The sequence below is a fragment of the Fukomys damarensis genome, unplaced genomic scaffold (assembly GCF_012274545.1).
Source record: "Fukomys damarensis isolate Sample0158 unplaced genomic scaffold, DMR_v1.0_HiC HiC_scaffold_16, whole genome shotgun sequence".
Classification (NCBI taxonomy): domain Eukaryota; kingdom Metazoa; phylum Chordata; class Mammalia; order Rodentia; family Bathyergidae; genus Fukomys; species Fukomys damarensis.
Genome location: NW_022900928.1, coordinates 50,799,850 through 50,818,003, shown reverse-complemented (window position 1 = coordinate 50,818,003; position 18,154 = coordinate 50,799,850). Strand labels below are relative to the sequence as shown.

General features: G+C 38.8%; 1 protein-coding gene and 1 long non-coding RNA gene across 3 annotated transcripts in view; one reads left to right on the top strand and one right to left on the bottom strand.

The window, feature by feature from the left end:
• Positions 1-1,897, top strand: part of Trpc6 (transient receptor potential cation channel subfamily C member 6) — a 123,178-nt gene extending 121,281 nt beyond the window's left edge. For both annotated transcript variants that reach the window (XM_010642037.2, XM_033764298.1), the window contains exons 11-13: positions 132-215; positions 1,159-1,234; positions 1,706-1,897. In XM_010642037.2, coding sequence (XP_010640339.1) covers positions 132-215; positions 1,159-1,234; positions 1,706-1,857 — 312 coding nt within the window. In that variant the 3' untranslated portion in view covers positions 1,858-1,897. The remainder of the gene's footprint in view (positions 1-131; positions 216-1,158; positions 1,235-1,705) is intronic.
• Positions 1,898-13,039: 11,142 nt separating this feature from the next.
• Positions 13,040-15,376, bottom strand: LOC104874801. Its single transcript, XR_783880.1, has 3 exons — positions 15,301-15,376; positions 13,955-14,007; positions 13,040-13,102 (listed from the first exon to the last, which is right to left on the bottom strand). It is a non-coding gene; the product is annotated as an uncharacterized LOC104874801 (long non-coding RNA).
• Between the last annotated feature and the right edge of the window lie 2,778 nt (positions 15,377-18,154).

The following is an 18,154-nucleotide window of genomic DNA, read 5'->3' as shown; positions in this document are numbered from 1 at the left end:
ATATATATATATATATATATATATATATGAGATGATTTATCAGTTCACATATGTAACTAATAAGAAATCTCACATCATTCAAAATTTAAAATTTAAATATGAATCAATTTCTAATTATTTTCAAATTATAGCTTGGGAAAAACAAACAGTCAAGCATAAGAAGTTCAGAAGATTTCCATTTAAATAGTTTCAGTAATCCTCCAAGACAATATCAGGTAAGTACTGACCTTTAAGTAAGTAAGGCTAGTTATTTATAATATTTAGATTCTCAAACTATGTGATTCACAAAGCAAAAATAAAATATTGGATATTTTTCTTAATATCAAAATAATATGTTGATTCAACAAATATTTGAGTAACTACCATGTTTGAAGCACTAAGTGCTACAAATATAACAAAGTAGATAAAATATCGGCCTCATATAACTTAGAGCCTATATATTCATTGCAACCTTACAGAAAGATAAAGACAATAAAATTCACCCCAAAAATCCACCACTGAAAAATAAAGTCTGCTTACACATGGTGAATACTCTGCCAATTATATAAATGAGTTAATACTTATAGACTTGAGTAATAGTTTTACAGCCTATTTTCACTTTATGAAACATAAATTGCTATTATTTTTGATGGGTATATGGTATTTCTTTCTATAAGTATATGAGAAGTATCTAGTAAATGCAACATCCAGATGATACAAGCCTAGGTACTAGAGATGCTTTATAATATTGAAACTAGACCTTCCTAAAGTAGTAGTAATTATGAAATGAAAAATGGCTCCATTTCTTGATGAAGTGTGTGGGAGAAAACAAACAACTGGACATCTGCTTAACCCCCCACCTCTACGTGGAGTACCACATACCTTTAATCTGCCTAATGGAAAGACCGCGTCTTACTCTACTACTTCACAAGTAAAATGCAAGCAGTGGACATATACAGTTAGATGCCTGCCCTATTTACTGTTTTCCCAAGAATTAATTTTTGTGTCATTAGCTGAGGTGATATGAACATTGCTTTCAAAAGAACAACAAAAATCACTTTTGCCTTTGACAGCCATCATTTCCAAAGTTGTTACTAAAGGATGAAGCACAGAAACTGATTTCAAATGAGATCTGTTGTGAACATAATACTGAAATCGATGTCTCCTTTCTCTGTCTAGAAAATAATGAAGAGGCTCATTAAAAGATATGTACTGCAAGCCCAGATAGATAAAGAGAGTGACGAGGTGAATGAAGGTGAGTTGAAAACTGGATAACCCAGCCCCTGCAGTGAGCCAGGACATGGGGCCTAATGCAGAGTGGGAGGGGAGGGAGAGCAGGGAAGATGGGCTCAGGAAAGATGAGCTTCAGGGAGACAGAGCAGGCTGTCAGCAATCACCAATTCTGTGAAACAGTAGGAAGCATGCTATTTCTCCTGGATGTTACTTGCCAGACAAAAAACATGTGGTTTGGAGGAGGTGTTGGGAAAAAAGAAGGCCTGCTACTCCAACCCTACAACATTCACCACCATTTCTTTTTAATGTACTCTAGGACATCGTTGGTATAAATCTGTATAGTCTCTTCACCAAAATTTTTACCTGTGAAGTTAGGAATCTGCTCCAAATGCAAATATGAGCAAAAGGAGGATCAATTTCATCCTTGCAGAATCATTGTTTTCTTTGTATTGCATATTTACAATTGAGTTCTCACCACTTCTACTTTTCATAGGAGAACTGAAGGAAATTAAGCAGGACATCTCAAGTCTCCGCTACGAACTCCTAGAAGAAAAATCTCATAATACAGAAGACCTAGCAGAGCTTATTAGAAAACTTGGAGAGAAATTATCCTCAGAACCAAAGCAAGAAGAAAACAATAGATAATGAAAATATTTCCTTAGAAATTCATATTTATTTATCCACATGAAGCCATATTATTTTCTGATTTTTTTAAAACTGCCAATGATAAAAAGAAAAAGTTAAAATGATAACTGGTTACCCTATCATCTGGAACTCTAATATCAAATATTTTTGGTGATTAAATTTCATTATTTAGCCTAAAGATTGTGGATTATGATGAAAATTTTGTCCAGTTATTTAGTACTTGTTTTATAAGCTGCTTTTTGTGGTGTCATATTGTGATGGTATGGTTGCCAGATGGTTATTTGCCTAAGAATGGGTCTCCGAAAGTTCTAAGAAAGGATCTCTCAGTCCATATTATTCCCTGTGTGACTTTTCCTCCAAAGGTGGATTCAAGCATCTTCCTGCCTGCTGGTATATCCCCTATGGGTGACTTCCATCCCTGAAATATGGGGGAAATAATCTATGATCATTTAAAGAATGCGGGTAGCTCCAAAGAATATGATTGATATTAATGTGAGCTGGGCTTACTTCTATGTTAAACTTTTTGATTCATCTCTTTGAAAACATTACACTTAATCATGAAAAGATGTTTCCTCCACTTAGGCCTGGAAATGTGGTCTAGTTTTGTGTGTGTGTGTGTGTGTGTGTGTGTGTGTGTGTGTGTGTGTGTGTGTGTGAATATGTGCATACATGCAAATAAAATGCTTGCCCTATTCCTCCCACCCCCATTAAGTTTATTGGTACAATTAAAGCAAATAATACAGTTAGATTTCTCATTGGGCTCTTGCACTTTTACGTGATATGTCTTGGTTCTTGTTTTTTCCCATATCCCTGCCCTCCCCTCACCTCCCTCACTCTTCCCTATTTACAAAGACTTTCCATTTTTTCTTTTTTTCACATTTTTTTCTTTGCCCTTATTTCCTTCCCCAGCTTTTCCATTTCCCCTTTCGCCATTTTCTTCCTGTTTCACACTATAAATTATACCATTTGAACGTTACTTACTTTTAGTTTTTCATACCAGAGAAACTATTTGGTGAAATGCTTGCCCTATTTCTTTTGTAGCTAATGTGCACACTCAAACCTTCTTTATGTTATGTCTTGGTGACTGAAAAATTACCATCCAAAAAAGAAACTTTTATAGGAAAAGTATTAAAGTCACAATCAATGTAGCTAATAAGCACAGTTTTGTGCCATTTCTGAGGGCATTTACAGGAGAATTTTCATATTTGGTTTTTGAATGTAAAGGGGGAAAAGTGATGTGGGGATTTGCGTAGACCTGTTATTCTCAATATGTTCTCCTCTCCTCCACAAATATATAAACAGGAATTTCCATTCACATGCATTCACCAAGAAGTTGTTGTTATTATTTACTAATGATGTGAGACAAAAATCTTAAACAACTAAATAAGAGGATGGAAGTCCATCTGTTTACCCAGACTATCAAAATTCAGATGATTCCAGGCACCCGCCAGAAATGCTGCTTCATAGTTAGGAAATGCAAGCCTCAAATGCAAATCTTTGACTTCATCTCAAAAATGAAATAGTCACAGAAAATCTATTTAGTTTCAACTTTGGCTTAATTTAAATCAAAGAACTTTATTTAACCAGAGTAGGAAACACGGTTGAATTTTATATATGGTTTGTATTTATGGGTGTTACTTTTTAAGAAGATGCTTGGGGATACAGAAGTCCATCTTCAGATGTTGTGTGACAATATTAGTATCAGCAGTTGTGGAAAATCAATCTCACACAGATGCATTATCATCAAATTAAAACAACCCAATGTCCATTATGCTTTTGTTTAGGATGGAGCAAGGAATTGTCCTCCATGCCAGAGACTCAACTCCAGAAGACTAAACAGATGTTCAGATTTTTTTGTATCTTTTTAGTTGGATTGATTTAATAATATAGAAGTTTTGGCAAATATAATAAGAATAACTGTGGGTTCCTCAGTAAGAAATACTCCCAAGTTGCTCCCATTTTTGCTCAGAATTAATGTCCTGAAGTCAGAGGATTTTCCTCAGTGGGTGAATAAATTGCAACCTGTTACGATTGCTGTTAAATGGAAGACGAAAAGAGATACCAAAGTATGTTAAAAAGATTTAACAATATTCCAATAAGGGTTTAATTAAAGGTGTTATTGCCAAAAGATGATCATAAGTATGATAAAAAATTTCAAGACCAGTGGCTTTAAATCCTTTAAATGGCCTTACTGTTAAAGGAAAGTGAGCATAATGCTTCCTGGCTGGTCAGGCAGCATGAAGACAGAGCAGAGATTCCTGCCAGCCTGAACACACGACTGCTCTCCTTCTGCTGAGCTCTGCCACTCCTTGTGGCTGACCTCCCACCAAAGAGCAGAACAAAAACTGCTGCTTTTGTACATAATGCCTGGTTTCACTCTTTCCTTCTCTCATTACTTTAAAACTAAGAAATAGCACAGATTCAATATGATTTTACTAGACAGATAATGAATTATGAGACTCCACTATCTACTTAAAACTACCAAAGAATAAAAAGAATAGAAAAGAAGTATCCATTTAAATGGAGAAATAGAGCATATGACAATAATGAAAAATGGTTAGTGAGCATTTGCTGTGTGCCAGGCACGATGATAAATGTCCAGGTGTTATTAATTTACTCTGACTTTGTACTTTTGAAACCTGTATGAGGTTAAACAATATCATTATCCTCACTTTGGGAATGAGACAGCTGAGGAACTTAGAAGGTAAGTTACTTGTATATGGAGCAAGAATCAGAGGTAGGAATGAAACCTTGCTCACTCACATTGACCACTGACTGGTCTTGATCTGCCATACTGGAGCTATTTGTCTCATTGCACAGCACATATTTCAACCTCTGGGTGAGGAAAAATGGGCTGTACCTGAGCCGCATAACTTCACTTACATGTCTTGTCCAGCGCAGACAGTCTTGTTAAGTGAGAAAGGACATAGGTGAAGAGATTTGATTTCAAATGGATTGTAAATGTAAAGGAGGAAAATATTTTTTCTTTTTTCATCTATCCCAGGTTCCAGGCTAAGACCCCTATATAACAAAGCAGGTTAGCAGGATGCAAACGTACAAATTTAATATCAGCTTATGAGACATGGCAGCTTTTGAGAAATAAAGACTCAAAGAAATAGTTAAGCTTACATATTTTTTATGTGAAGTTTGATGATGACAGTCATGAAATATAGCTATGCATGAAATATAACTATACAAAGGAGATGGTTGATCTAGAGGTAGTGAATTGGAGGCCTGGTTTTTCAGATTCTTCCTGTCTTCAGATTCTTCATGTCTTCAGAGATAAGAACTTTCTCTTTCTCTGGGTAGAGGGAGAGCACCTCTCAAATGCAGGCCTTCGATTCTACTTCATGGGGGAGTTCAGAACATCCTTCCTAGGTTTAATGACCCACTTCAGAGGAAAAGAGTGATGGAAAAGCGAGAGTGACCTTCCTGCTTCTGACATTTATTATATTTTTCAACTTAAAATATTCAATATGCCAAGGTGCAATATTTTAGGGTAACAAGCTCTGAACCCCCATAATCATTATAGAAAAAAGTATAAATGGAGATATTTATTTAAGGGTAGGGAGCCATATGAGCAGGCAGAAGAGTTCCATATGAGCATGAAACACGGAGGGAGTTCTTCAGAAAGCAGCAGCAAAACCAATGGAGAATGTGTCAGTGAGGAAAATGTATCTACTCAGGAGCAAATATTTGGACTTTGGGAGGTCTATCTCACCCTTCTAGGATGATTTCCACATGAAAGAATCTTATATGCAGGTGAATAGTGAAGGAAAACAAACCCACAAAGTTTCAATTAAAATGGGGAGCATGCATATGCACGCAACGGTATAGTTAACCAGGCAGACTCACCATCAGTGACTTCGCAGAATCTGTGAGAACTATTCAGCAGCTTCAGGCACATTCCAAGTATGACCTGCATCAGTGTGGCCCCTAATATGCAATCTGACTCTCCCACTTTTGTCTAAAACCTCCCTTCACTGCCATGTGTCAAGCAAGGTTTATGAAGGCATACAAGTAATCCAAGCAGCTCTGCTGGATGGTGTTAGAAATGAGTGTCTAAATGTCAGAGTCTCTGTCCTTTGATGTAGAGAGCACAACTTTCCAAGGGAGTGAATTAACCAAAGTTTGCCCAGCACCCTAAAATGGATTGAAGTTGAAAATTCACCTAAACATCAGTTATGGTACAAGACATTGTCTCATAGTCTGAGTCTTGGTAAGCCTAGGTGAGAGATATGTCATGAACTAACTCTCTGAAAGACTTGTACAACAAGGTAAATACATTTTTCTTGTCATGAATCGTGAGAATGATTGATTGGCCATAAAAGTTTTTAGAGATACTTTTTGAATCACCCAAGATGATTTTAATAACACCTATCAAAAACTTTTCATGTCAGAATTAAATTTTGTAGATTTGTATACAACCTGGTTTACAGTAACCAATTATTTGATAGTTTTTTATACTCATGTCATTTAATAGAAGATCAATTTATTGAAAATATGTGGATTATATGGATAGGGACTCATATTTCTCAAGCACTCATGAAAATGATATATTGAGGCTATCTTACTTAATGGTATAGGAGATTATATCTACTAAAGATAGTATATATTCATAATAACCATAATACTTTCTAAGAAGTTACAATGTTATTTAGGATACTGAAAATGGTTATCTTTTTCTATTTAGATGGCTATTTTAAAAAATATCATGATCTAGTAGATTATGAACACCAGAAACTTATTTCTCATTGTTCTGGAAGCTAGAGTCTCAGACCAAGGCACCAGCAGATTGGGTGTCTGGTGAGGGCTAATTCCCCAATGGTATGTGTTCACACATGGCAGAAAGCACAAGGCAGCTCCCTGGGGTCTGTTTCCTTAAGGCACTAATCTCATTCATGAGGCCTTCACTTCTTAACCTATTACTCAAAGGCCTCACCTTCAAACACCATTACCTTATGGGTTCTGATTTCATAGGAGTTGGGAGGGAGCAGGGCCACAAGATTCAGACATAGCAATTGGTATGTACAAAATCGAAGGTTCATCTTTCTTTTTTCTAATACCCACCTGGAAACTTATAAAGCTTTTATTATTGTTCACCGATAAATTGTAGGAACAATGTCTGCAGGTGGAAGGACAGGCATGTCCTCTCGGAAATGCACAGAACATCATGAATTCTTTTTCTAGATCATGAGAGAAAACCTTGGTGCTGACATTCAGGAAGCGAATCTTGAACTTTACTTCCCTGCATTTTTGTCCTAATTATTGTCCATGAAAATAGACTCTTATCACTGTGAGAACAATTTTGTTCAGAATAAATTAAGTTTACTTATTACCATTTCTCAGGCAAAAAGAACTACGGCAATGCTCTGCTTTTGCCTTAACCTTTTCAGTAGTCTGTGACTCATCCTATGACATTTATCCTTTACTCTTCAGAAAATAGACTTTCATCAAAATAATTGAAAAAAGTCAAATTTTAGAATGTTTCCTGTATTTAAAAATGTTCATCTGTTATTTTGTTGCTATAATTTTTGAACATATCAAAGAATATATACACATATACCTCTTTGTAGTCTACCAGGGTATGTAAATAACTACACATACACACACACACACACACACACACACACACACACAGAGGCACACAAGCAGCACTCAAACTATAGAGTGAATGTTTAAATGAAAAAAATGTATTGCAGTAAAAGGAACACTGCTATTACGTCCCCGTAAAGGACTCCCTCTCCCTTAGAACACATTCGTATTCCATTGTTCCTGCATGTGAAGCCGTTCTGGAAGCCCGCTTGTGAATGTCTATCAAAGTGTGATGAAAAGTATGGCGAATGCTGATGCCAAGAGCCATCCCGTGGAAAGTCAAGCTTGCAAAGACGTCGGTGTGTCCTCATGTACTTCATTTACTGGTCTGGCACCAAAGGACTTCTGGGTAATCCGTAAAGTCAGCTCGACTATGAAAGGTAAAGGTCTTGAATCGATTCAGGAGAGCAAAACAAGCAGGATAGCACAACCAAAGACACTCATGAAAGAGGACTTCCAAAACCGATTCAGATAGTGGCAAGAATGATGAGATAAGTGTGTTTGAAACAACTAGGAGTCTTCTGAGGGTATTATTTTCAATGTGTCTTTTGTTTCAATAAATTATTGTTCAATTTAAATATTCACCACATGTTTCCATCACACCGCCTGTATACATATTTGTGTATATGATCAACACACTTTTGAAGAACAGCTATTATACTAGAAAAATTAGAAATATGTATTTCTTTTTGTTCTCACTTGTCTTTTCATTTCATTTTTTTCATTTCAATGATTTTATCTTTTTTCTAATCTGTATACATTATCTCCCACTTTTGAGTTCGTCTTATCCTGATGCTCAGAGTACAGGATATGGAGCCAGAACTCATGGGCTTGGATCAGCTGTAACAACTACTGGTTGTATATTCTTTACCCAGTTTCTTAACCTCTCTGGACCTCATTATCCCAGTTCTACCGAGGAAAAACTGATGTCACCTCCTGCAATGAGCTTTTGTGAGGATGACATGAATTAATACATTTTAGATTCAGAGCAGAGTAGCTCCAAAATTTCCTTTTTCCACCCCGTGTTAAACTGCTCCATTTTAAACCTCATAAAATCTAATGACATCTTGCTTTTAACCCATGTTTCTCGGATCAATTGGTACATAACATCTGGAATATTAAGCTAAGAAAAATGCTGAAGCCCTGTAGGACTCTGTAGAGGAAAATGCAATAGAAACAGTTATGATGCTTTCCTTGGATGTGGGCAGTTGGCCTTTCTGCCACATACTTGCCATTTTTTAAAAAGATGAATCACATTTGAACAATATTTTGAAAAATTTTCAAAGCACTTTATTACTTTTGGTCATAACAATGTTGTGTCTTTTTCTTATGGCATCAAAATTTGTTTAGACCAGGGACCATATTAGATCATGTTCATAAAACTTATTTGAAGTATTTATTGCAGTGTTCTGGATGCTATTTCCAGTAGTAGTATTTGAAACAGAATACGAGCAATTTATTTATATGCAACAGACACAATGGTCTGTAAAGTAATAAATGCACAATGGTCCTACAAAACTTACTCTATCCTAGAAAGCTGTGCGACCAATGCTTGAGAAGTTCTTCACAATTCTCAAAGTAGAGGATGAAGTGTGGACTAAACTGTGTTAATTGTTAGCTTTTATTATGGAAGCTGTGACTTGTGGCTTGGCTTTATTTCTTGAGGAGGATATACCAAATTTCTGTTTGAAAAACAAAACAAAACAAACGACACAGTCTATTCATTCACTAGGTGGTTATTGAATGAGTTCCGTGTCTCTTTTGTAGGGTAATGACTTGACCGATTACTTCATACTTGTATTTAACAAGAAAATTATCCTTTAGCTAAAGAAGAAGTAAATTATAAGTTAATCACTTGCCAACTCTTTTTTGTTAATTCATTGACCATTCTAGCATATCTGGTTGCTCCTCAGCCATAGTCTACTTGTCCTTCATGATCCACTAATAGGAAACAATTAAAGCTTGGCTTGTGTCACTTCTTTCAACATTCAACCTCACTAATGAACAAGACACAAACAGCCTGTCTCAGTTTGCCATTTCTGCCCAGTGCTGTCTGTGCTGGGACCTAATTATCTTTTCGTACAAATCCCTAACACAGTTAAGTGTGACCTCAGGACACTTGTAAGCTTTTCTCTCTTAAACCATCGATATCTTGCTGCTTGTTCAGAAGTCCAGAGAGGCTTTATAAATAAAACTTGTGTGAGGAGTGGTTAAGGTCCTCTATAGCTTTTTAATGGCCCTAAATCAGAACAAATCAGAAGTCCTTCACTAATGTTTATGGTTGGTAAAAGTATTTGCTCCATCACAAAATCACCATTTCTTTTAACGAGAAACATCCCCTCAGCAGTCAGGCCTAAGGTTGTGACATTATAAGGATATGACGACTTCTCCTAGCAATTCATTTATGGCCAGAGTTAGGCATTAATTATAAACTAACTGCAGTTGTCCTTCCCAAGTTCTCCTCCTAGCAGACATCAGAATTATTTTCTTATGACATTTTATGTTTCCTAAGAATTGCAAATAGACCCACAAGAAATATTTATCAGAAAATAAATTTAACATGGTACTCAGTGTGGCTTGTGAGTATCTACTGTGACATTCATTCCAATGACTTTCATGTATCTCCATGCACAGCATGTTGAGAGTTTGAATAAGCCAGCAATGCATGGTTTATTAAGTCATTTCAGTTAAAATTCAGATAATAGCTGGTTTCTGCCTTCCAAGAGTTCTGGGTCAGACAGGAGACCCGTAGGTGCTGTTCGAGCCCCCGGAATGAGACTCCAGATACGTGTATGGGAGTCAGTGAACGCAGACTCTCACCGCAGGTCAGAGAGGCTTCTGGTGGAAAACAATACACATTTGAGAAAGACTTTTCCTTAGAATGAAGCAAGGTTACTTCCATTATTTGGGGATGTTTGTGTTACAAGTGTATCTCTTGTTTGGTATCTTGTTTGTTTGCATGTACCCTGTCTTAGAGTCTCCTAGAAGGAGACCCTGGAATAAGAATTCATGTGCCGTGATTCGTGAAGAAATGCTCTTAGGAAAAACTAGTAAATAGGTAGGGATTGTAGGACAGGGAAGGAGAAAGGCAAGCAACTATATAATTTAGGCAAAATCCCCCTAAGGATAACTTCAGTCTCACGCGAGAGAGGAATTCTAGAGGGTGCATCTGAACTCAATTTCCATGGCCCTTGACCCTAGTCACTGGCTAAGGGCTGCCTTAAGTGGACTTAAACTCCCAGGTACTTTCAACACAGTCTCCAGTGGCCTGAGGGCAGGCCTCCCAAGAAAGTGGCAGGTGCAGCACACAGAAACACAGACATGTAGGGGCACACACTGAGGGGGGTCTCTGGGAGGAACCCTAATGGCATCCACTGTACCCTAACGTACAGTGCAGAGAGCAGTGTATCTTATAATCACTAGATGCACCAGAATGTTCCAATGTTAAATAGTTTTCCATGGAACTCTGGAAGTTTGAGAAATAGTATCTGTTTTTGAGCCTGCAGAAGAGACTTTGGATCACAGTGAAATCAAGGGACATCTAACTTTCCCTGAGATAAGCAGGTGACATCTGCATGCTGTAGGACGTAGTTCTTCCCACAGAAGGTGATCACTCTAGTAAGTGAATGGTATGATTTGAGAGTTTCGGGGATATCTTGGACTGGCACATCTTCTCGTGAGGCTGTTCGGCCGTTCCAGTCACCCCACAGCTAGTATTCCTTTAAGTGCGGGTATAAAATGTTGTTTTTTTTTAAATTCAGTTTTAAATAGTGTTGTGTTTTAACCAATTATCAATAGTAGTTTCAATTAATAGGTGGACCACCAAAGAGTGAGGATGTGGTAACCTCAGATGAGGTTAAGTATAAAAAAAGATCATGCAAAGGAGTAAGTCCTTAAGAATATCATGCAGCTGGGCATGGTGGCACATCTGCGCTGTGGGAGGCTGAGGCAGAAGGATCACAAGTTCAAGCCCAGCCTGGGCAACCTAGCAACTTAGTGATACACTGTTTCAAAATAAAAATTTTAAAAAATTTCAAAGGGCTTGCAATGTAACTCAGTATGAAGACCCTTGGTTCAATCCCTAGTACAAAAAAACCAAACAAGACAACAACAACAACAACAAAAAAAACATAGTTGTGTCGTTGGCCTGAGGGGCAGGTGGAATACACTAGATTGCTCCAGGAACAGGAGAGCCAAAAGAGAAGCCTTAACATAATTTAGCAAGGGTACCAGTGACTAATTCTCCCTTAGGTGGCCTTCTTCGTAATATTTGCGTTCCCACTGACGTGAGCAAGACTATACAGACAAACCTTGGAGACACATATCCTAAAGAGTTATTACACAGATGCTGTCAAAAGTCTGGGAACATATTAGGATTAAAAAAATGTTTATGAAATGAAAATATTTGCTAAGTAAATCTTTGCTACATCTTGCAAACTCAACAGGGCTGGCAGCTGCAGGCTGAGAGGGGAAAAGTGGAGCAGGCCCCAGACAGTAAATCCAGAGGGAGACCACATCAAGACTCGCTGGCCAAACTCTCTGGCATGAGTGTCTCAGGGCCCTTCTCCATGTTCCCATAGCACTGAGGCTTAGAGATGAACGTGGATCTCCACTGCTCGAAAGCTACCTCCATCTGCAGACGGAGTCCACATTCAGAGAGCCCTCAGGAAAGAAAGCACACAAAGCTGGCCTGATGCGGGCCTTCCTTCTTTCCTTTATACCTGGCTGCTGGCCACACCACATTATTTTTCTATCCAGACTTGGAGGTCACGATGACACAGTTCATGCAAGCTGGTGACAGGGCCTGAGAGGAACCAGGCAGGAAGTGGTCAGGTCTGCTGGTGCTGATGTCATATGGAAATGTGATTCCGAGAGTTGTACACAGTGTCAGAGACAGATCTTCAGAGAGGCCCCAAAATGCTACTGACTTTGTCCTGGAAGAGCAGGGTAAATTTTGCACCTTCCTGAGTCCACTGCTCTCTGCTATGTAAAAGTGCTTGTCATTATGTTAAATAAAATGAACACAAAGTTCTTGGTCTCTGAGATTCCTACATTTGAGCATCTGGGTGAGGAAATTGGCTGATGCATGCCTTATTCTTTTTTACATCTTGTCTGCCCCAGATTTCCTACTAAACTTTGAGATGTTATTTGTGCCTAGTAAACAAAGCCAGGACGAGAGTGTGCATTTAGGTTAATAAAGACCAAGCTGAGACATGAATTCACTGCTTCCGGGAGATGGTAGAGGGAAGACAGCAGATTAGTGAGCTGCAAAGCTCTGGTCCAAGCCGTGACAAGCCATGGCTTATCATGTTCTCCTCTGTAGCCATTGGTTAATATCGGTCCTGACTAGTTTTACTTCCCAATTTCACACTGGTCTTGCCTTCCATGTTTGGCCTCTCTCTTCTGGGCTTTATGTTTTTTGACACTCTCATGAATCTTGATGGCAGGGACTTTGTTATGGGGGGCCCCCAATCTTATGTCTTCCTCAAAGTCAACTAGGTTACTACCCCACAGACCTGCAGGGCTCTACTGCAGACTCTTAAACACACAGACACTCTGAAGTTAGAGTCTCTACCTTGATAGACAGGTGTGATTCTCTTGTGCTCAGGACTCAGGGCTCCCTGGAGCAACCTCCATCAAGAACATAGTTCTGAGAACAGCAAGACAAAGTTCATTTCTTACACAACAAATATGCTCTGTATGCCTAATGAGTGCTCAGTGTTAAGCTGGATGAATACCTTTGAGGAACTGGCAACCAGGAGGGTATAATTATACTATATGCAAAATAAATTAGCAAAATATATAATGTAGTAAAAGGTCCTAGATGCTGTGAAGATAAATAAAGTAGGGATAAGGCAGTTGCCATTTAAATAGAGTGGTTGAAAAAGTCTCATAAAAAAGATCTGAAGGAGACAAAAGTTTCAGCAGAGAAAGAATATTCTGTGCAGGTAGAACCTGAGTACGAGGGATCTGAAGCAAGAGATGCAACATGAAGGAAGGTAAGAGCAGAGCAGAGGGATGAGAGGCTACAGCAGAGACAAGATCAGAGAAGAAATAAGAGTGGTCAAGTCGTGGAGGGCCAGAATGACCGCCAGAAGCATGTACTTATCGAGCAGAATAGGCAGGCAAAGCAGGAGTTTGATGGTAGCAAAAGCATTGTTGCTCTGTTGTCTGGGAGGCCTGTTTCTTCCGCCCATTTCTGGAGGCCAAGCCCTTCTTTCCTCATCTTACACTGCTGCCATCCCCTGAGTGTCACCAGTCAGGACAATCAGAACTACAGGGCACAGGCCCCCGGGTGATGTTCGTCAACGATCTTGCTCTGCCACACTCGTGTCTGTGAGCCTGCCACCTTCCTAGTTCCTGCTGGCTTCCGGCCAGACCTCTCGTCCCGTCCTTCCCTGGTAATTTCTGTGACCTGGGCTCTTTTGCTCCTCACTTGCTATGAACCTGGAGCCAACTGCAGGGTTTTCTAAATGTGTACTGTACCTGCTGGCATAGTTACCTGGCTGCATGGTGTTCAGCTGGAAGCCTCCATGCGTAACTTCTTGCCTATTTCTGTCAATAAATGATAGTAAACTCAGCATACTATTTGCTTCAGGAATTACAAGGCAAGAAGAAAACTGATTTTAAAAAATAGATTAAAAAATCTTTTTTGGAGAAAATATTAGACAAAGGAAGAGAATAAAGGGGAGGAGAGGTGTAAGGGAGACTTCTGGGGAGATGGTAAGATCAATGTATGCTATATACACTTGTGAAAATGCCATGGTGGAACCCAATAGTTTGTAAAAATCAATGTGCATTAATAAGAATATATTTTAAAAATACGTTTAAAGTGAACCTGAAGGGAAAAGATTTTTTAAAAATGTTCTTTTTAGCTCTAGAAAATTGCCTGGATGAAGCCAGCATTTCAAGGCAAACCAGTCATAGTTTGATTTTAAAGCAATCAAGGCCATATGATGAACCATATTCCGAGTTATTCTCTTGCGCCCCCCTGTGGTGAAGAAAGGGACACCGCTCCCCGCTCCTTAGTTGGCGGTGCTCCAAGGCTGGGACAAAGACGAGACCAGCCGGCCAGGAGCAGCCAGCCAGCCGGCCCAGAACACTGTGACACAGACTGGCTCTATGGCTTTATGAGGTCACTGGCAGACTCTCCCTGCTCATAACCGCGGCGTTTGAGATGAGGCCCTGGAGAGTATCTGAGAAGCATATGCATTTATGGCTTGACTTGCACAATGGCCATGTACAAATCCTCCCATCGTATTATTTCCCACAGTGATGAGTTGAATGGCACTGCGATATTTGGGTTTTGTGAGATAGTGTGGTCAAATGTTACATAAAGCATATCTGAAAAATAATAAGATTCTAAAATGTTTTGCTTTGACTTTTTAAATTTTTACCATTTTAAAGTCTTTATTAGTTTTAGAAGATTTAGTAATATTAATCAACAATAGGTGTCATCTACAGAACACACATAAATGTCAGATTCTTTGGCAGATCCCTTACTTGCATCACGTTGTTAAATCATCATGACAACTGCATGACGTTGGTATAATTGCTCTGTTAGTGATGGCAACATTCACACTCTGACTGAATAATTTGCTTAAAACCAGACAGATATTGTGTGGTAGAACCAAGACTGTCTAAAAGTAACAGTGAAGTAGAAGGACTGCAGGTACTGGAGTTTAGATTCCTTTATAACATGACTATGGCTGCTTTTGTAGTGGAAAGCAGTTTTGTACATGTTTGATGGTATTGAATCAGGTCTGCTGTGCCACTGGGGAAAACAAATAGTATGATATGTTTTCAGCTCCCAATTCAGTTCCCAGCTTAAGAAGAAAAACAACTCACCCTACATATTGTCACAGCTTAAGGGGAAAGCTTGTCTCTCGGAGGAGCTGCTGTCACAGAAGTCCCCAGAGCTGAGGCTGGGGAGAAATCCCCACTTTGCATTTCTGTGTACAGATTTAACAAAGACAACATACTTATTTTTGGTTGAATCCAATTACCTAAAAAAAAATGAGGCCATCATATGAAGAATGGTCTATTCAAGCAATATACTTAGTTCTGCTGCTGGCCTATTTTGAATCTATCCCCTCATCAGATGTGTTAATATGAACACCACCTCTTTAGTTAAAAGAACTCAGAAACTGAGTTATACGGCTGACCACAGATAGATGTTTACAGAAGATTCTGACATGCAGAGCATAAGTTTTGTATATCTCTGTATAGCATTTTGTTCCATAATTTAGAAAGAAGACAAAATGACTTGTTAAGAATTACTATATTCCTCTCATTTTCTTTGTACATTTGGATTGCATGTAGCTATTAAATTTGCACTTCTCATACCTAGACTAGGAAAAAAAATAGATGAGCAAGCCCTATCCTGAATGCTTATTTGATGTGTTTTCTCCTTCTCTGACTATGCTTTATGTTATATTTTAGCATATTTGCTTATTTCAACCTCCCAACCATCCTCATAGTGAGGCTCAGAGAAAGTAAATAGGAACCATTGTTCTTCCTTAAGACCAGAATTAAAATTTCAGTTCTTCTAAGGCAAAGGCCAGTATTTTATGCACGCAAGAATGTAATGACCAAAGAAGAGATTCTTTCCAAGAGGGAGAGTGTTGAAGTAATCCTCAAGCTCAGGTCAAGTTGCTCCTGTCTATCAGCAATGAAGTTAGGAAAAGAACAAATTGTCTTTCAATTTGCCAAGCAGGAATAGATGCAAGCAGCAGCTTGACAAAAGTAAGCCACTAGAGGGTGCCATTGCCCCTCCTTGGAGTTGCACTGCCTTGCCCAAGATGTTTGCCCATCTTGCCTAAAGATGTCAGAGAGAGAGGGCCCAGACTGCTCAGATCATAACGTTCTTGTATCTACTTTCCATGAAATTTAAGAGATCAGTAAGAAAAATTTTCTACGAGCAAAGAAGCCTTATAAAGACGAGTTTTATGGTTACAGATACTTTATCTTTGAAACTGTTTTAGGATTTTTAAGCTCCCTAGAAAGTCTTTTTTAAATGATTAAATAGGACCCAGAAGGGAAAACAATAGCTTGAGCTACATTTCTTAGAATAGATGAAATTTCCCCTTTTAGGACGACAGGATTAGTCTGTAAGTAATCAGCTTTGTGGAGATGTGCCTGAAGAATAAGAGCCTTTAAGGTGATATAGAATGATCTCAAACCCCATCCCCACCAGTTGTGAGTTCTCATCCAACCAGCACACTGGAGATGGAGGTGGGAGTTGAACAGTGACAACATAGGGACTTCTGTCCACAAGGGGCGCTTAGGACATGGTGTCTGAATGAACAAATGAGTCAGTAAGTGAAGTCACTGCCTACGTAGCCCTAACAGCAGCAAGGGCGTCTCCGTGGGCTGTCATGGCTTCCTGCTGTGGGCTTAGGCTGCTCTGCCTGCATAAATCAATAACAAGCACACTGAAGGTCAAGCAGAGAAGATATTTGTTGTTTACCCACTGTGTGTAGAGACAAAGTCTTAAACACTTTATAAATACTAATAAATTAAGTGCCAATTGGCCATGATTAGGAGTAATAGATGAAACAGCCAAGGAAAGCTGGGTATGGAAACTTTGAAGGGGGAGATGTTAACGATGAAATCCGCTCACGTGTGTAAGGTCACCTCCTGTCAGTTGCAGTTTCTGTCCCTTTCCATGATTGACTTAGAAGAAGAAATAGGCCTAGAGATCTTCCTGTAGGGATGCAGTGAAAGGATGGAGGAGGCAAGGGAAAGCACAGCCAGGATGTGATAATGGGTTTTCCATATCTAGGCTCACTGTTGAGAAAAGAAAGAACAGCTTGTACTATTCTGGGTAGCATGAGCACTGTAATTTGCGACAGCTATAGGTCATATATCTATTTTTTCTGTCTTACAAGGACAAGTAGCAGCTAGTGGCTGGTGCAAACTCAGACTGGTTTGTTCAAGCTGTGTACTACAGGGCTAGAGCCTTAGCGTTTCAGTCTGATCTGGCGACAGGTCTGTATATCTGTGTAAACTTAACTGGACTTAACAGATTTCTGGCTCCAAGTGGGAAAATGAAGCTTATCAACTGTAAGAACTCTATCCTGAATTTTCTTCAGAGTATGAAAAGAGAGGAGGTTTTATACCTTCCCCTCCACACCTACTGTGACAACCTTCAATTCAATTACCTGTGATAAACATTGCTTGAGTTCTTATTAAACACTTAGCATGGTGTTATGCATGAGGAAGTGCATGAAGGTGACATGCTCCTGTCCCCTCACAATTGGCTTAATGCAGAAGACAGTAAGTTAATAGGGTGGTAATAACAGACCTGTGTACAAAAGCTGTAAAAACGTAGTATGGATAAAGGAGCTTTTTACTCTATTGTCACAGAATTATAGAAAACTATTCTCAATTGAGACAAACAACAATACCATTTAAGGAATGTAAATGGATTACCAGTATCTAACCCTAATTTTGCCCTTCTGTAAGTTGATTTTAAAAGTGTTCATGGGTGAAAGGATTGTGTCACTTACACAGGAAGAAATTCCTTTCAGTGTGCTTCTAGTATGCCTTCCAGGTCCTGTGCCAAGAGGAAAAGACTTCCTGCTTGGATATCTTCCTATAGTGGCCCTACTCCTGCCTCATTACACCTTCATCCCGATTTCATTTCAAGTCATTACTTTTTATATAAAAAAATTGTCTGTGAGTTTCATCACATTTCTTA